General features: G+C 51.5%; 1 protein-coding gene across 1 annotated transcript; it reads left to right on the top strand.

Moving 5' to 3' along the window:
- Positions 1-1,778: 1,778 nt before the first annotated feature.
- CCDC197 (coiled-coil domain containing 197) lies at positions 1,779-10,035 on the top strand. Its single transcript, XM_074326741.1, is given in 11 exon segments — positions 1,779-1,808; positions 3,311-3,314; positions 3,809-3,944; positions 4,221-4,246; positions 4,493-4,549; positions 6,064-6,245; positions 7,684-7,794; positions 8,411-8,482; positions 8,733-8,849; positions 9,833-9,911; positions 9,914-10,035. Coding segments are annotated over 11 exon segments (936 nt in total).
- Positions 10,036-19,883: the final 9,848 nt, after the last annotated feature.

Below are 19,883 nucleotides of genomic sequence, written 5' to 3'. Positions count from 1 at the left end.
TTTTGTCATCTGCAAAATGGAGCGCTGCTTCCACTGTCTTGGGAGATTGTTTTGAGAAGTAAAGAGAGGCTTCAGGCAAAGGGCCAGGGAGGGTAAATCCATAATAGATGTTAATTCCTGGTAATTAGGACAGTCACTCTCTAGGGCCAGGCAGGACAAAAAAATCTCTCAGGAGCAGCCGCAGTCTCCCTCACAGCCCTGTCCCAGTGCTGTCTGGGGACTGTACAGGACACTCAGGCCACAAATAAAATCATCACTGGGGAGCGAGTCATTCCAGCATCCTCACAACCCCCAGCTTATGGCTGTACTGGGTCAAGTGGTTTAGGGCCCTTACTGGGCGATGAGATTCTGGGGGTTTTGAGCCTGAGAAATGAGGGTCTGGCCAGGTGGCTCCAGCAGCTGCTTTCGGCCAGGGCAGGGCCAGTCGTCTGCACCTCACAAATGAAGGCCCAATGCCCAGAGGCACTCACACGTCTCCCCCAGAGCAACATGCCTGCACTAGGTCACGTCCTATAGGACCCCCACTGGCTCTGTTTCCAAGTCCCTGCGACTCAACCTCCCACTTCCTGATTGTCTGGATGAACGTCTCAGCTCAGCAGTTTCCCCACAGTGAGGCCTTGGGCAAGTTACTGAACCTCTCGGGGTCTCAGTTTCCCCTTCTGTGAAGTGGGTAGTGATAGGGTAGGTAGATGGAAATGAGCAGGAGAAGGAGAGACCCAGCCCCAGTTAGAAAGCCCCTTGCTGCAGCTCCTACTTGGGTCAAGACCTCTTGCCGCTGTCCTCACTTGGGACACCACTCACTGGCCCAGCAGGATTCCAGGCTCACACACACCCTTAGGGATGCATTCTCAGGAGCCAGAGAAGGAAGGAAGACATCCCCGTAATCAGAATACACATCCTGCTTATCCGAACCATTTTAGTGAGATTCACAAACAAATCATAAAAAGAAAATTGACAGAAATGACCTTGGGAACCAAAAGGGAGGACGAGGCATCTCTGCAGGAGAGAAAGAAATGAAAAGGGAGAGGGAGAGGCCACTCTACTTATAGAAATAAGAGCCTTCATACAATGTAAAGACAGGCCCTTCCCCTCTTGGGCTTGGTCCGCTCCACATGTTGGAGTGTTTCTGCCTTTATTAATAAACTTCTTACTCCCTATACCTGCACAAAACACTGTCTCTCATCTGAATTCTTTTCCTTGAGACGGCAAGAGCTGAGGAAATCATCACACCCGGTAACAGCTAGTGTGTCATATTAAATTAACCCCTGCATGGAACGTGCTTAGAACTGTGCTGACAAAGGGGAACCACTACAACTGCTGGCCTCCCCGCCTCACCTCCACTCTGAGCCGAGAGCACGCTCTGAGATGCTGGTCTGACCATGCCACGCTTCCAGTGGAAACTCTTCAGCGACTGTTACTTCCAGGATAAAGACCACACTCCTTGGCCTGGCTTATCTGAGCTACCACATGGTGAGCACCTGTTCAGCACCCACTTCCCCGTCTCCAGCCAACGGCTTGGGGTTGGCTCTGGGAAACCTCCAGCCCCCGGTGCAACTCCTACGATGTGATTGCCAGTCAAGCCAAGTGGGCGTCCTCTCTACGGATCTTGATTCTTGAGGATGGAGAGGCTGATGGAAAATGGTTGGGGAGGGTTCATTTGGGGGTGTCCCCCTGAGTTCTTGCTGCCTGGATCTCCAGGGGTCCCCTGGGCCCCTGTCCTCTCTGAGGCCGGGTCTTTAGCTTTTCTTCCGATTCTAGGCCCTTCCTCACAGCCCGCCATGGGTGCCCTCTTTGCCCAGAGTAGCCTGGTGAGTTTCTGTTGCAGGCAACCAGAGAGCCTGGCCTCTACACTCTGTCTCCTACTGGCAGCTCCTTCAGCCTCATCCCGAACCACTCCCAGTCTGACCTTCACGTTCAGTTTTTAAGGATCCACCTACAGTTCTCACAGAGCGTCATGCTCCTTCATGCCTCTGAGCCTTCGTTCCCACAGTTCCTTCTGCCAGGAATGCCCTCCCCACCTTACGTCTTCACTCATTCTTAACCCCAAGAACCACCTCAGACATGGGCAACTCCAACCCTTCTCCCCATTCCCCGGCTGGCTCTCACCCTCTGGGCGGCAGTAGACCCTGGGATTCTCTCCCTCTGCACCAGAATTCCTGGGGCGTGTACCCTTCTCCTCCCTAGTCTGATCCCAAAGCCAGATCCAGGCCCCATTCACCTTCATTTCTCAGTTAGTGCTTGACAAATGTTTGATGGGCTCCAGAACCATGAAGGGTCACACAAAGACAGCTCCCTTGGGACTTGCTCAGGGACTCCTGGGCTGGCAGGGACTGAATCCATTGCCCACTGACCAGGGGTCATGAGGGGAGTGGCTGAGGAGTGGGAAATGGGGGGTTGTCCCAGAATCAAAATGAGCCCAATGACTCTCCCCTTGCTCCTGCCTCAGCCCCCACCCCAGCCAGGGCCCTGGCCCAGGGCTCGCCAAACCCCAGCCCAGCCCCAGCCTTTGACAATAAGGCAGGGCAGGTCCCAGGCTTAGGTCCTGAACATTCCTTCAGTTTGTCCCCTCCCCTGCCCGGGGCCAGGCATGGTCTTGAGCCATGGGCTGGGCTGAGCATTCTGAGGTTACGGAATATCCAACCTGTGCTGCAGCCACCCAAAGTCAGATAGGAGGTGAAATGGAGAGTCCTAGGAAAGACCAGTGGAATTTGGGCTTCCCATAAAGTGAGAGCCCCAAGAACGACCCCACCTTGCCCACAGACCACCAACCTTGAGAGAAAAAACAGAAATAGCCCAGGTCTACGCTGAAGTCCCCAAGGGCTTCTCTATCCCTTATCCGTGGGAACTGAACCAGGGAGGCAGGGATAGGGAGGGCCACAGAACCACGGAGAATCCGGCCCTCCCCCCACACGTGGCTCCTGTAGTGGACAGGTCACAAGGACAGAAGCCAGCGTTGTGACGTCATGGCCCCGTTGTGGCTTTGTGCGTCTGGAGTTGTGAGTGGGTGAACTGGGCCCCTTGCTCCTTTGCTGTGCTCCTGGACCTATGTCTGATGCACGGGGCCCGAAAAGCCGATGTGTAGCCCCTTCACCTTCTCTCCCTGCTCCGTGTACTGGGGCTGGCCCAGGAGGCGGCCAATGAGTGGTGTCCTTAGGGAGACTTTCTTCTCCTTTTGGTCCTAACTGGGAACCAGATGTAGGTGAGTGGCCCAGGAACTCTTTGCAAGACTGGGTTGAAACCACCTGTTAGCTAGACCACCTTCCCAGCTTGACCATGAGCTTACGAGTGTCTGTCTCGGTCTCCACTCCAGCTGGGTAAGTTCTGTGTACACTCAGAGTTTGTGATGTCAATTAAATGCATAAGTGGGTGGAGGGAGAGGCGGGTATGACAAAGCTGCCTCTTCCCTATGCGGTCAGCTTTCTGAACCAGTCCTCAGCTCTGACCCTAGGACTCTTTCCTGGATGCTGTTGGAAGCCAGCTTCTGTTGGCAGTCCCAGGCCTCTTGGTGACCTTGGGACTTGGTGGTGAGGGGGACATCCCAATAATGCTGCTACAGAATGTCACATTTGGCCCTTTCAGAGCTGGGGTGCAGCTCAAGGCACTGGACTTTGGATTTAATGAACCCTGAGTCCAAATCCAGTTCTTGAGCCAGTCACCGGTTCCCTCTGAGCCTGTTTCCTTTTCTATGAAGTGGGAATGAACCTGGTTTCCGAGGACTGTTGGAAGGGTCAGAAGACACAGCTGCCCTGATTGTTGCTGCTGCCAGCCACCTTCTTCCTGCCTGGCCCACGTGGCCCTCGTCCTGCAGAGTGGCCTGGGATGATGCGGGGCAATTCCAGTGGCCATGCCATGGACACAGGCCAGGGGTCTGGCCCAAGCAACCCCGGTGAGCAGGGCACATACCTGCAGGTGCTGTTCCAGGAACTCTGCCAGCTCCAGGCCAAGTACAAGATTCCCCAGGCCCTGCTGCACCCCTGCCCCAAAGGCCCCTTCCTCACAGTGTGACCATTGGCATCTATTTGACCTTTTTGTGTTTCAGGAACTCTGCTAGCAGTACATTGGGGGTGGAGAGCGTGAAGTCGGTGGTCTGCTGATGCGGGGGGAGGAAGTGGCTCGCCAGCACGAGTCTGAGCGGGAGACCTCACAAGGGGTCACAACCTGGGAGCTTCCAAACCATGTTCTCGTGTCAGGCTCTGACTCTCACTAACATGTCTCCTCAGGCAGAGGAAACTGAAGAGAGAGGTGGAGAAGCACAAGCTTTTTTTTTTTTTTTTTAATTTATTTTTTAAATGTATTGCCCTTCAATAGATGAATGGATAAAGAAGTTGTGGTATATATACACAATGGAATACTATTTGGCCGTAAGAAAAAGATGATATAGGAACATTTGTGACAACATGGATGGATCTTAGGAGTGTAATGCTGAGCGAAATAAGTCAGACAGAAAAAGCAGAGAACCATGTGATTTCACTGATATGTGGTATATAAACCAAAAAGCACAAGCTTTTTGAAGACTATCTGATTAAGGTCCTTGAGAACATTCCCAAGGGTACGTACGTTGCTTCTTCAGAAAGCCTATCCCATTCACGGCCACCTCCCATCCTCAGGATTGGGGCACAGTGTGTAGCCTTACTGAACCTTGAGCTCATCTGCAAAATGGGGATCCACAAAGGCCAAAGCCACCATGGTTGAGAAGGGCACAGGTGCTGAGCAAGCCTGCCTGGGGCCCCCACGTCCTGCTGGCTCTCACGGTGGAGCCTGTGGCAAGTTCTCAAGGTCACGGTCTCTTTATCCACATACAGCGGGGGCCTCAACAGTTATATGGATCGGATGAGCTCGTCCTCTATAAGCCTCTAGCATTTAGCAAACACCCAGTAAATGTGAACTATCATTACTGGTTTTTTATTTGTCTTTGGTTTTGCTTTACGTTTTACTGTTATCAATTAATGTTACACAGACATCTGCAATGGGTTTTTGTGTTTTGTTTTGTTTTATCATGATTTATACCAGAGTCCAGTGTTACAAGTACTGGAGGCTTATTAGGAAAGGGAAAGGGAGATAAACACATATGTTTATTATCACCATTATTATTATTTCATCATCAATAATAAAAATAACTAGTACCATTTACTATTTACTCTGTGCTAAGCTCTTTAGTAAATCTTTTATACCCTGTCCATGAGCTTCTGAGGACTATTAACCAGGCTTAGAGAGGTTAAGGAACTTGCCCAAGGTCACCCAGCCAGGAAGTGGTGGGGCTGGGTCGCAGATTCTGGTCTGACTTCATAGCCACTGCACTAAGTGCTGTGGAGCTGTGGGAGCCCCAAGAATCCTGCTCTGGAGGTCAGGGAAGGCTTCATAGAGGAGGTGGCCTCTCGTGGGGCTCAAATGAGTTCAGCAAAAGGGAATGGCATTGTGGGCAGAGGGAATAGCACAAGTATAGGCTGGAGCCACAGGCCTGCATGGAGGGTTTGGGGATGGTGAGCTCCAGAGTGCCGGAGCAGCAGGACCTGGCGGGGGTGCTGGGAGGTGTGACTGGAATTTCGAGTGACATCAAAGAGCCTTGAGCACCAAGCCAAGGAGGGCTGTAGGGCTCCGGGGCAAGCAGGGGGCTGGAAGCAGACCCAGCACCCAGGGCTGCTTTGGGCAGCTTCCTGGTTTGGAGCCTTCCTGTTCAGCACCTGGGCCCTGTTCCACCCATCCACAAGGAGTAACTCTCAGTGCTGGGGACCCCATCACTCAGGATGGCAGCACTTTCTGTCCCCTTCTTTCTGTCCCCTCCCGTCAGCAGTTTCTCCTCAGGGTCAGTCTTCTGCTTCAATGGCAGCCTCAATCCAGAATCTGAGACTGCTAGGAAGCCTTTCCAATGTTGATGCTTCTTTTGAAGAGGCAAAAGGCGGGGGGTGGGTAATGGGGCCCAATAGCTGCTGGACAGTCCTGCCATTGAGGAATAAGCCCCACATTGGGTTGTCTGGCACCTCTCAACTTCGAGGCTCTAGCTGGAATTCTGGGGCAACAGCAGAAGTCCCATCACCTATTAGCATCACCGACTGCAGGGGGCAGGTGAGGGCCAGCTGAAGGGGAGGAGCCAGAGGAGACCGGGCGGGGTCCTAGTGGAGCACTACGGGAAGCTCTTCACAGTCAGCCAGGACGTCCAGAAGCATCTGGAGGCCTTCTCTAAGACGAACCAGGCCGTCCAACAGAGCCTGGGATCTCTAGAGGAGAGCCATAGAGCTCTTGTCCCGGTAACAGCTGCCCGCAGCCTGGCCCATTCCCCTTGGCCCAGAGAACTGGGGACCTAGTGGCCCCCATCCCTCTACACCCCTGGAGAAGACCTGGAGCAGCGGTGTTCTGCCAGGAGGGTCTGGGTGGGGCTTTCACTCCAGAGCCTTGCTCTGGGTCCCTTTCTCTGCCTTCTGCTGACTGACTCGGGGTTTCTCCTGGGCTCAGCTTATGCTTACAAGATGTTTTTCTGTGGTAGAAAAGCCATGAGTTCTGGACTCAGACAGACTGGGGTTCAAATTCCAGCTCAGCCTCTGATTAGATGCATGGCCCTGGGCAAGTTTGTCCCCTCTCTGAGCCTCAGTTTCTTCATCTGTCAAATGGGGGCAATGCAACCTAGCTGCTAGGTTGTTGAGAGACACGGAACTCAAACAGTGTCAAAATAAGTGCCTCCAAGAAGTCACCTCTCTCTTTCCTTTTCAGTTAATCTTGTAATAAATAGAACTTTCCCCAGGAAGCAAGAGTCTTCCAGGCAGAAGAAACTGCCCCGGCAAAGGCATGGCGTGAAAAAATTGCCTGCTGCAGCTGGGCTCTGGGGACACGCAGGGGAAGGCGACTCCAGAGGGAGAGGAAGGCTGACAGGTTGGTTGATTCTTGCAAAGGACCATTGCGTGACATTTGCAGGGAGTCTCTTCCCCCTACTGGCAGCACTGGAAATCTACACCATTTTTATTTTTTTCTTTTCTTTGGAGAACAGGGACACTTTATGGGGGGCACCGTGACAAGCGTTTTACTTGCTTTATCTCATTTCAATCTCACCCCAGCCCCTCCAGGTAGGTGCTTCTATTCCTAGGGCTGAGACTCAGGGAGGGGAGGGAGGTGGATATGCCACTGCAGGATGGGATACATCTTTATTTACAATTTTAATGTTTTATTCATTTTTGTGCCTTAACTTAGATTTTTAAAAGACATTACATTAAAATGTTATTTATCTTAATTACTAGGTTTTGTTGCGGCCCCCTTAAGTTTTGCTCCTTCGTCCCAGCTGTGCTGTTCTTCCCATTTTCGAGGAAACTTAAGGCTCAGAGAATTGAGGACACTTGCGTCTGTCCCGTGTCCTCCAAACACTTCCGCGGGGACTGGAATGTGCCCCCACAGGCCTGCGCCACGGAAGCTCCTTCACAGCCTTGCTCTCTGGTGTCCCCCCAGTAGCCCCTGAGGCCAGAGGGCACAGGTTGCTGGCTCTGCTTAAGGTGAGGAAAACGGGGCTCCAGGGGCTGAGTTGGGATTCAAACCCCAGCTGGCCTGGACATGCCCTGTCCTGGTGCTTTGAATGGCTCCGACTACCCAGGACTTTCTCCTCTTCCCACACCCATCATCACTCAGACCACCGTGGGCAGTGAGCTCTGGGGGCCTGGGCAGGCTATTTGCACCTAAATGACCCAGCCCTTCTCACCACAGAACCTCATGACCCAGTTTTGTCAACTGTAGAAGAGGTGTCACCGCAGGCAAGAGCAGTTGTGGCAGTTGGGACATGACATCGCCTGTGAGAAAGACACAGGAAGCTATACTGTGAGTTCAGTCTGCTGGGCCAGGGGTGGGGGCAGGGGCTGGGAGCTGTTGTCTCCTCACCCCCCAACACACACACACATACACACACACACACACACACACACACACACACACACACACCACTCACCTGATTCTCTCCATGGTGGCTGTTAGCTTTCAAAGAGCTTCTCTAAGATGGGGCAATTACTTTACAGATGGGAAAACTGAGGCCACAGATAGTTAAGGACCCAGCAGTACCATGAACCAGAGATGGGCTCCCCCAGCCCAGTCCCAGGGCCTGGCATATACTGGGCACTTACCCAGTCTTTCTATCATGTTTGTGGTTAACGACATGACATCTAGGTGAGTGGTCTTTGTGCGCTATCTTCAGTAATTCCCATATCTCTCTGGTCATTAAGGCAGTGCTTAGCACAAGGCCTAACTCAGAATGGGCACTCCTATTACTTGATTCCGCCCCATACCTATTTCACAGATGAGAAAAGTGTTGCTCAGAAGAGTAAGTCTTTTCAGGCCCCCTGGGATCCTAACTGGAAGACATGAGAATTGGGATCTGTGGAAGTTTAAAGGGGGAGCGGACTGGCCGCAGTTTATAGAGCCCCTTCTGGGTCTTGTTAAGGTGAAAAGCAAGGCTGCCGCAGCTGATGACAGCCCTGGAGGCCTGAAGTCCAGCACTGTGGCACTGCCCCGAGTGAGGAGCTGGGTTTCTCCCGCCCCTTCCCAGCCCTGCCCCAGGTGTGGAGCACAGGTGTCTCCAGCCAGGAGGACCTCACACCCTGAGCTGGGGTGGGACTAATCAGAGCCTCTGGGCGAGGAGCACAGACCCAGGTGAGGAGGTGCTTCCTGTCTGCAGGACGCTTCTCTGGCCCGTGAGCTGGGGCTGGGCTGGGGTGGGGGGATGTGGGGAGAGTCTGAGCTGCTTCCTGCTCCTCCTCCTGCAGAACCAGCTGCTCAGCTACGTACAAAAGGCCATCGACCACGTGGCTCAGCAGTGCTGCTCCTCAGCCTGCACTCTGCCCAAAACCAAGTGCCTCTTCTCCAAGCTCGACCTGATTCAGGTGAGGGCTCCCTGCCTCCCAGGCTGGCCCCCACCTCAGCCCGTCTAAGAGGCGTGTCTCACATCATGAGTGGGATTCAGGCATACTGGGACCCAAGGCTCAGTGGCACCATCAAGGATCTGGCCATTCCACCCTTTCCTGCCTGATGTGGCTTCATCCTCGGTCATAACTTGCTTTCCTCACTCGAAGCAGGTTCAGTGGAGGTATTCACTCCGGATCCTTAGCTCCTCTGGAACACCGAGGGGCAAGTCCCTTCTCCAGCGGTGTCCAGTAGCAACAAGGAGCAAGCCTGTGTCCTAGTCGAGGACTTGTCACAAGAATGTCACAGGCAGTGTCGGGCCACTCCGCGGCACCGCTGAAGGGCACCATTCACGCTGAAGTCCACATCATGGCACCCCTGAGGCTTAGCTCCTTCATGCTGCAATACGAATGAGGACATTTTCAATAAGGGCGCCTTTGTCTAAACAGTCACAGGGTATTAATTTCATCTTCTCAAGAAAAAGGAAGAAATTACAGGGTGTTATCGGGGTCCCAGTGATCTCCTGTCACAACCACTGAACCTAGACTTAGAGTCCCCCACATGTGCTGAGCATTGTGTTAGGTAAAGACTTGGAGGTGGGGGACATACAGGGTCACCTGGTCCTCAAGAAATGAATGCCTTTCGGAGAGGGGGGCTAGGGGCAGTCAGGGCGGGGTTTGTGGAGGTGGCCGTGAGGAGAGGCAGGCAACCACAGTCAAGAAGCCACCGGGAACCAGATTCCAAGTCACCTAGCATTGCTACCACTGGGCTGTGTGGCTTCAGGCACGTCTGGTCACCTCTCTGAACTCGGTTTGCACATTTGTCACTGGTCATTGATGCCACATCCTTTTCAGGGCCCTTGTGAAAGCTAAAGGAGATACAGGTACATTTTGATGGCGCTTTGGTCCCTGCGAAGTGCTGTCCGGGATCTGAAGCATTGTCAGGTCACAAGTTTTCGTCCCAGGAATTTATGTTGGACAAAATGGAGACTGTGGAATTGATCACACTGCTCATGGAACCCAGCGTGTGCTGGCCAGACGATGCCTCAAGGACCAGAAATTCAGAAGGTACCCCAGACCCTTCAGGAAATGTCCAGAGAATCAAGATTTCACCCCCAGGACCCCCTTTCCCAGCGCCCAGACTTCAGCGCACTCCAGCCTGTACTGACCCAACTGATGGCCATGCAGGCCCTGCCAGGACCATGGCCATCTCCTTCCCTGCTTGGCCTCCTTTTCCCACCACCAGCGCCCCCGTGCAGGTGGGAGCCAGCCTAGGGGCAGTGAGAGGGTGAGCGGGGTCCTGGGGCCAGCTGTGTTGGGGGTTGCTGTTCCCCTATGTTGGGTGATTGGCCAGGATCAAGGGAGGCCTGCCTGGGGCCATGGGAGAGAGAGACAGGGATTCCTGAATTGAAGACACAACAGCCAGGTGGGAAGTCCCAGGTTGGGGAGCTGTAACCAGGCACTGGGGCTGCCTTTCTGTCTTCAGTGGGTTCAACTGAGACCGAAGAGCTTTGGATGGATGTCTGGCTATTGGGAATATCTGAGTCACAGGAACTCTTATAAAGAGCCACTCAGAGCTGTAGGATGCGTGGGAGCTTGCCTTGCACACAGCAGACTGGGGAGCACAGCAGACTGGGGGTACTGAATGTGTGGGGGGCATCTCAACACTGGCTCCCAGAAGTTGAATACCAAGTAGGTGCCTTCTGCCCACCCTGAGTCCCACAGCTGCCTGGAACGAATGCTGCTCTTAGGGAGACCTTAGCAAGGCAAAGCAGCTCTCTGGGCTGGTTTTCCCGCCTGGAACACTGGGTGAGAGGATGTCTAAGGGGTCCCCACTCTAGACTGACATTCTAGGTCAAGGCTGGAAATGCAAGGTCTGTGTGGACGGCACTGGTTAGGTTTTATTGTGTCATTGGGGTTACACCATCCTAGAAACCACCACAGTCCTGAAAAGAATTCACCTCTGAAGATCAGCTGATGTTAATTGATTTAGGTAGAAATTGAAATTTAAGAGCAATTGATAAGCTGCAAACAGTGGTGAGTCAGAAAACTAACTTTCAAAGCAGTGTTTTGGAAAAGACGCTGCTATGCTGTCAGCAAAACCAAGGGTCTGCGGTGTTTCAGGTGCTATGGGGAGAGGCAGGCGGGAGGCTCAGAGGGAGGGAGGGTGGAGGGTGGAGGGTGAGGTAGGACTCGGCCACTGAATTCATTAAGGGAGCTAATCATAATAAAGATGGCTGAGTGTGGTCAGGTCTTAAGAACAGTTTAAACAAAAGGGACCTGGGGAGGGAGCATCCTTTGGCATTTCTGGCCTCACAGGCCTTTGCAGCAAAGAGCACATCTCACATAGGGCTTGAGTCAGATTTCAGAAGGAGGAGGCTGGGGGAGGGCTGAAGAAAGGGAAGGAAACACAGGGGTCAGGGCTTCCAGTTTGGCTGCAGCATGAAGAACCTGGTGGGCAATCTGAGAAGGTAGGCTGGGAAATCATCGTGGGGTCCCAAAGGCCAGACTACGAGGTTTGGACTTCGGTCCAGAGGCCATGTGTGAGGGTGTCTTAGTTCGCTCCAGCTGCTATAACAAAATACTATAGACCGGGTGGCCTAAACAACAGGCATTTATTTCTCATAGTTCTGGAGGTTAGGAGTCCAAAATCAAGGCACCAGCAGGTCTGGTGTCTGGTGAGAGCTTTCTTCCAGGTTCACAGACGACTGTCCCCTTGCTGTGTCCTCACATGGTGGACAGGGTCTCTCTTATAAAGGCACGAATCCCACTCATGAGAGCAGAACCCTCCAGACCTACTCGCCTCGAAAGGCTCTACCATCACATTGGGGTTTAGGTTTTCAACCTAAGAATTGGGGGAGTGGATATAAACGTTCAGTCCATTGCAGGGACCCTCTCACGTACATACCTCCCTCAGTTGCCTGTCTTTCCCCACAACATCCACTTTCCAAAGAGATCTGAAGTATCCTATTAGCCTCCCTACAATGTGGGCACATGTTAGGCCAATGAATCTTCGATTTGACTGTTCCCAAGGAAGGCTTGTTACAATATAGTGCGGCCTTCCTGAGCTTCTGGCCCAGCGGATCTGGGGTGGTGAGGCCTTAGATTTACGTTTCTAACAAGTGCGCAGCTGCTGGTTCCAGAACCACACTCTGAACACCACTGCTTTAGAGTCAGGGCAAATCCTAAATACCTAAGCCGGGGTCTGCCCCCACCTGGAGCACCACCTCCATCTGCCTGGACTCCATCTGCATGAGGGGGCTGGACCTGGCATTCGGAGAGGGCCGCCCCCACCCTGTCTAGCCTGTCTAAGTAACCTCCTGCAAGGGGCTGGACTTAATAACCCCTATGGGCCCAGGACATGGATCGCTGGCTTTGTAGCTTTGCCTGTTAGGGCCCTGTGGAGAGCTGGTTGTTCTGCGGTCCCCTGCCATCTGCCTGCTGTGCACCTGTTGTGCATGTGAGGTCTCGTTCAGATGTTTTGTCACACTCCTTGGGAAGGAGGAGAATCAGAACAGGTGCCTGGTGTGGCAGTGGCCTGGCCATGACCCTACACTCTAACAAGCTCCCAGATGGGGTTCTGCTGCAGACGGGTCTCCAAACACAGGGTGAGAAACACTGGGTATCTAAATGTCACAAAGAAGAAAGACCTGTCCACATTTACCTGGTCTTCAGTCGGGAAGGACTTTGGAAGCATAAAAGCAACAGAAGTGACTCCTGAAGATAATTTGACCACACAAAAAAATTAAAAATACATCTATCTAAGAACCCATCAAAATAATGAAAGACAATAATCTGTGGGAAACTGTTGACAATTTTAAAAAGGAACAATGCTTTTGATATTGAAAAAGACTCTTAAAAAGCAAAAAAAATTGACACGTTCATATTCAGCAAATCCCAAAATAAGTAAACATGGCCTACAAACATGAAAAATATTTCACCCCACTAAAAATAAAAGTAAACCATATAATTTCTGCCTCTCCAGAACATTTTAAGCTAATATACTAATGCTTGTAAGATAGGCTCTCCAACGCTCTTTGCATAATAAACTCGCTGGAAAGCAATTTGATAAGAAGTCTCAAGAAGCTTGAAAAATGTTTATGTCCTTTGGCTCAGTAATTCTAGGTCAAGAAATTGAAGTTAACCAAACCAGAGCTATTTGGTTCCAAATGACAGACAGCCCAACTCAACTCAGCTTAAGCCAAAAAGAAATACACTGGCTTTTAAAACTAAAAGGCCAGGGATTCTAGGTTCAGGCCCAGCTTCATCAGGGGCTCAGTGTCAGCAGAAGCCAGTCTCTCTTTGTCTCTAGCTTCATTCTCAGGCTCTGCGTTAACAAGATGGCTGCCAACCACCTTGGGCCGCGCCTCTAAAGTTGAAGTCAGAGGGAAAGAGAGCATGTCTCTTCTCGGTAAGTCCTGGATAAGTCCCAGGGTTCACTCGGATTGGATCACCTTGGGTCATGTGCCTCCCTTTAAACAAATCCCTGATTGACTAGGTCTCTGCTATGCGTCCATTCTAACCTACTCATATCTCTCTAACCAATCTCTGTAACTAGGAGGGATTCCGTGCTCTGATTGGCCAGACCTGGGACAAATTTTTGTTTGGGTTTTAGTGAGGTGGAACATCTTTTCTGGCTAGAGGCCATTCCCCTGGAGCCTGTGGTGGATGCCACATGAACTTCATGGACTGAAAGAAAGGCACAGGTGGTTGCCCCAAAGGGAATTCAAGCTACTGTTATCAGAGGGAGGTGGGACCTCACGCTGGGCAAGAAAAAGCAAGAAATGTTTGTTGCAGATACAACAAAGTGTCTGTATGAAGATGGCTACCACACTGTAATAGCCAAATTGGAAACAACTTAAAAATCTCAGAGGATGCTCAAACTTTATGATTTTATAATGCTGCAGCCATCAAATGACATGTCCAAAAATATTTGATGTAAAGAAAAATATCTATAGGACATGAAGCAGGGATTTTTAAACAGTAGACTCTAAACCCAATTTGGTAGAAAACACGTATGTAAGAGAGGAAGGAAATACACTGAAGCAGTGCTTCTAAGTGGGAGCATCTGACCCCGGGATGAGTGGGAAGCATTAGACCCACCTAGGGCAGCCGACTAAACTCATGGTCCCAACTCTCCACCCCCCTGTGGTGCCAACTACACACACATTCTTGCCAGAGACTCCTGGCCGGCACCGGATTCATTTCCACCTCCTGACTTTGGGTTGGTCATGTGACTTGCTTTGGCCAACAGGATGGTGTGGTTATGACACAAGCAGACGCTTAAAACATGAGTGTGCAGTGAGGCTTAGTCGCCTGCCTCCAGAAGCCCCGTGCTTCCAGGGGGATGAGAGCCACCTGGAGCAGACGTGGACCCGACCTGTAGCATGCGTCCACCGAAATCATTCAGTCCTTCGCCAACCCACAGACTCCTGAGTGAGAAATAAATGCTTGTCATTTGTAAGCCAGTGAAGCTTGAGCTGGTTTTTAGGCAATATTATAGTAATGGTTGTCTGATACACCGGCATACTTGAAATTCCATGCTCTCAAATTCCAAGAATCAGCAGCATGTGGGGACCAGTCTACCTGGCGGCCCTGAATTGTGTCCCTGAGGAATGCTGGGATGCAGAAAAGTGGCTAAGAACTCTGCTTGGCCATGTTAGCGGTCGTTAGCTCTGTTAACCACAGTTACTAACTACCTGGTTAGCTCTGATTGTAGCATTCTAAGTTTTTAATGTTTTCCTTGTTATTTATATAGTTCCCAAAGTTTCTGCAATGATCATGTATAATGTTTACAAGAAAAAATACTTGATTTAAAAATTGGAGAAATTAGCTGGAAACCAAGTCTTCTTGGCACCTCACTGATCCTAACCTTTGGTGTCCCCAGGGGCAAAGCTAATAATCAAGTCCTTCACCCACAGGACTGTCTCCAAGTCTCTGAAGATGAGCTTTTTGGCCCCCGCATGTTGCCTTTTTTCGAGTTTGGCAACTCTGGTTTCTTGACTGTGGCTCCACTCTCTGAATGGGTGTCCATCCGTCTCCAGTCTTAAAACATGGTGTCCCAATCTGAGCTCATTCTCCAGGTAATGAAGTTGGCCAGACAGTGATGACAGGAAACATCTGGAAGAGGCTTCTTTGTCGTGGCCCCAGCTGTGAAGGCGCTGGGCAGTGTAGCCTTCCTCCCAGCCCCTCATCCAGGGGGCCATGCCCTGCCCAGCGCTGCTCTTGGCCCAGGAATGGCCGGTCTACTTCAAGACTTGTGCTCCGAGGCTATAAATGTCTTTAAGGAAACGTCTCCAAGGTCTTCAATCCCAAATGGCCTGGTCCCGGCATGTCCATTGTTGCTCTTACCAGGCGTCTCTAGAAGATGCTGCAAGTTTCCATGTCCTTTGGTGCCAAAGTTGACTTGTGCCTGGCTGCCAGCTGCTTGGGTTCTCTGCACAATTTCGTAAGGCGTGAAACAGTGCATTCAGAACCCAGAGACAGTGAGCCCCGGGTCCCCAGCCGCTCTCCAGCACTGTAGAAGGGGATGTGTGAGGGCAGGAGCTGCATCTCCTGGACCCGTAACTCTGTGCCTCGCCGGAGCCTGGCGCAGAGCAGGCATTCAGTATTGGACAAGCAGGTGCATGTGAGTGAATCAGGAGAGTTGGGCTCCTGTTGGCTGTCCTCACGGTGAAAACTCCCCAAATGTGATTCAGTATGCTGCTTATAGACTATGGTACCTGTGGGGACAGAGCCAGCAGTGCAGTTTCCAGGCTCTCGGCCTCACATGGAAAGGTGCTGGCTCAGGTAGTAAATGGCCATCAACTGTGATTGCATGGCCATCAGCTGTGGCTAGTTGGCCGCCAGCTGTAACCAGTGAGCCATTGGCCACTAATATAACTGCCGTGGCTACGCTAGTAGAAAATGGGGGGCTAGCAAGAAGATGGTGGCTGGGCTAGCAAGCACGGATTGCAGTTAGCATGGTGGATTGCAGCTAGCAAGTGAGGTTGATTGGCAGAGAGAAGTGGACGGCAGGTTGCAGATAGTGTGGCTCCTGCTTCCTGTGTCTCCAACCCAGCCGCCAGCGAGACCATGGTGATATGACTCCCCTTTCTATGTGGCTCCGTGAGTATTCCTTTTTGGCCTCACCATGTCCTGCGTTCGTATGTGGGGAGCGGGACCAGAGACCCCGCATGACACCCGGCATCACAATACCTCCCGGAGTCCTCCCTGTAACCTGTGGGCTGGAAAGTGTCAGTTTCCTAGCTCCATACCACAGAGGGGGAAGCTGCAGCTCAGTGTAATTGTGTGGCTCATCTAAGGTCACACAGCTGCTCAGTGGTTGAGCAGGGACATTAACTCAAGTCCATTGACTCCAAATGAAACAACTATCACTGTAACTGGAAATGGTTTGGTAGCAAAAAGAACTATAAGAACAAGAGGCAACGTGCCAGGCACCTTGCTGAGCTTGTGATCACTCATGCAGCCTTCATACCAACCCTGGGAGAGTGACTATCCCCATTGTACAGATGGGGAAATGGAGGCTCAGAGAGGTTAAAGGCTTGCCCAAGGTTGCACAGCCCCGGAGCCAGGCCCCTTGTCTGTCTCCTTTCAGAGTTGGTGCTAACAGGTCGAAAGTAGCACAGGCGTGAATCATGAACTAGAGGCAGGAGTCAATGGCCCAAGTTCAAAGCTGCATAACAGTTCCCAGATGGACTCAGGGCGAGTATGCTACTGTAATCCCTGCTACTCAGTGTGGTCTGGGGACCTGCATCATGGGTGACACCTGGGAGCTTGTGAGAAAGGCAGTCAGCATTTTAACAAGATTCCTGGGGGATTCGTGTGTACAGTAAAGCATTGATCTAATTTGCTCTAAGGTAGTAAGCCTGGCATCACCCTCAGGTGAAGGTGTGACAAGTTCTCAGCATCCAGGGGGTCCATCAAAGGGGCTGTGAACTGGGATGAGTGATGTGTCCAGCCAGCCAATCAGCCACCTGAGTTCCCACTGAGAGCTGTACACAGTCCTGAGTGTGCCTGGAGGGAGATGCCCTCTGCCCTGACTGTCCTTTCCTTACCCTACCTGTCCCAGCCACTTCCAGCCTCACCTCCTCCATGAAGCCTCCCCAGCTGCCCCTGCCCCAGGGGGACAGAGTAGAGCTCACCTCTGGGCTTCTGGCTCCTCATCTAAGACTCTCGAGAACACCTATTTTCTTATAGGTGTCACTCGGTTATTTATCCTAATTATAACTCCCTCATGGGAAGAAGAAGTTTTCAAAAAGAAAGACTTTGCCTTAACCACTTATTCCAGCACCCAGTGTGGGGTCTGGCACAGAGTAGGCCCTCAGTAAATATGGGCAGGATGAATGCATCTTTACATCCTCAGAGCAAATGATGAATGAATGAGCATAAGTTTTAAGGAAAGGAGTGAATCTCTAAGTGAAAAATTTAAGGAACATGGAGAAGCCAAAAGTGAGGGATATTTGGGGACTTGGCTACCACTTGGCGCTCGGGGTCATCCATGCCTCATGCACAGGTGCCGAGGGGTGCCCAGGGCCACGCCACCTCCCAGGATGAGCTGTCTCCCCAGCAGCCACCCAGGGTGAGCTCTACCAGACCAGGCAAGGGTTTACCAGTTCTCCAGGGGAATTAGTGGGGAAGAGCTCCATCTCCCCTCTTCACAGCCTCATACATCATGAGAATGCTGTAGCCAGTCACTCTGGGCTGCTGCCAAGGAATGAGGGAGGAAGGTGCCCTGAGACGGCCAACACCCACTCGGGTCAGGATGGCACCCGTCTCTTGGGAGTCAGCAGAGCCTTGCTTTGGGGTGAGCGAAGCCTCAAAGGCCCACAGGGCCCTTCCAAGCCTCTCAGATCTTGATGGCGTTTAACACTTGGAGTTGGGATGTGTGAGATGGGGGCATAGAAAACCAGAACAGGACCCCGTGTTTGTGTGTGTGTTTATGTGTGTGTACACACGTCTCCATTCACACACATACAGGAGTATTTACATACATTTAAATGGCTGGATAGATTATTACCAACCCTAGAAGATGAATTTGGGAAGAAATGACTAAAAATAAGATCTCATAAAATCTCATAATATCTATAAATCGTAAAACTTGCTGACTGGGGTGAGGGGTCAGGAGCTCTCAATTTTTCTTTTCTCCTCCTTTCCTACAGGATAGTCTAGCACATCATTTAAAAAGAATTCAAAAAGTCGATCTTTATACAATTTGAATTTTCCTGTCAAGTACCTTAAATTTTCCTATCAAGTCCTGCATGGGGTACGATGGGGAAAGAGGGACCCCCGCCCCGTGGTTATGTATTCCTGCAGTGATTGATTTCCTGTGAATAATACAAGAAATTATTCTAGGCAAAATGCCGCCCCCTGAAAGGTGAGCAAATCTTAATTCTCCTTCTGCAAGTGGTACCAAGGTAAGAACCGTGTGAGTCAGAAAGCCAGTCTGAGAGGACAAACGCTTGGAGCCCGCCTGGGAGGGGCAGGGTCTTACAAAGACAACCAAAAGGGACATCTCAGCTCACAGAAGTGCAGTAATTTGTTCAAGGTCACACAGCAAACAGGTGGCTGAACCCAGGTCGGGCTGACCTCAAAGCTAGGGCACTTTTCCTGATCAAAGCTCCTAGAACTTTCCCCAAATGCCCCCAATAGCAGAGAAGAGTGAATTCGGACTTTCAGAGGTCTGGCACTCAGGCCTAAGTGAACCAAATGTCTTTGCACTTGTGTGGTTCATGTGAAAATTTTATATAAATGAGTTCTCATTCTATTTCATAACACTTTGTTCTTATACCAAAAAAAGAAATAATAAAAAAAAAATCATGTTTTCTCCCAATAAGAAATTTTAAGTGGGTGACCCAGGAAGCTGCTCCGTGTTTGTGCTGCTTCTAGTTCTGCCTGGCCCAGCTGGGTGGTCCCAGGGGCCTTATCCCACACAACCTTCATTACCTGTAAACACAGGCTCAAGTTTCAAGAAGCTTTTACCAACCCTTCCCAGGCCAAGCGTTTCTGAGCTTTGCACTGGGGGGGGGTGGGGGGGGGTTAGAAAGTTTCTAGGAATCACGGAGCCCTAAACTTGTCAGGTTTCATGCCCTGGGCGACCGGCTTAGGGGGACTCACGCCGGCTCTGAGCTCTGCTCGGCGAATCCAGGCTGGGCCCTCTTGCTGCCCACCCTACCATCCATCCACTGGGCAGGCAGGAGCCTCAGCTTCACGCTAGACCCTCTGTGTCCCGCCACCCCACATCCTGTCCCTGTCACCTTCTGCTCCTGGATACCATGCACTTCCCCACCCTACTCCTCAGTACTCTCATCTCTGACAGTAGCCGTCTCCAGGTTTTCTGCTTCTGCTCTTGCCTTTTCAAACCCATCCCCTCACAAGAGCCATAGCGATCTCTCAGAAAAGCACATCTGATCATGTCCTGTCCCCTCCTGCCCTGCCTAAGGCTCCCTATTGCTCTAAGACAAACCCCTTCCCCAGGTTTTGAGGACTGCGTGACCTGGCCCTGAACACCTTTCCAGCCTGAACCGCTCTCCCTTCTTTCCTGCGTTCCAGCCAGACTGGTCCCTCCCAGCTCCTAGCATTCACCCGCTCCTCTCCGGAGATCTTCACCAGCGCTGCCCCTCTACTTCTAATGCTGTGTCCCTTAGTCTTTGGTTACACCTAAGGGACATTCGGTGCGTTTTGCTTGAGCAACTTTTACGTGCCAGGCACTGTGCCAAGTACTCAGTGTACTGTGGTGACCTCATCTCTGCCCTTTCATAGCTCCCCCAAGGCAGGTACACATGAGTAGTCATGAGTCCTGAGAACTAGGATGGGAAATCACAACGTGCTGAGAAAGAGACTAACAGGCTGGGGATAGGGAACCCATGAAACCTCTTCCAGTTCATTCTTCAGACCTCAACTCAAAATGCACCTCCTCTGCGAAGCCTCCTTCTCCCCCAGACAAGGCCGGGACCTTCGGTTATCTACTTGCACTCTGTTCTCTTCATTCCCAGCGCCTGCCGTAGTTTGCAATTA

Source organism: Rhinolophus sinicus, linkage group LG03, assembly GCF_036562045.2.
Source record: "Rhinolophus sinicus isolate RSC01 linkage group LG03, ASM3656204v1, whole genome shotgun sequence".
NCBI lineage: Eukaryota > Metazoa > Chordata > Mammalia > Chiroptera > Rhinolophidae > Rhinolophus > Rhinolophus sinicus.
The sequence above is the reverse complement of the archived record's forward strand: the minus strand, read 5'-3'. Positions and strand labels throughout refer to the sequence as shown.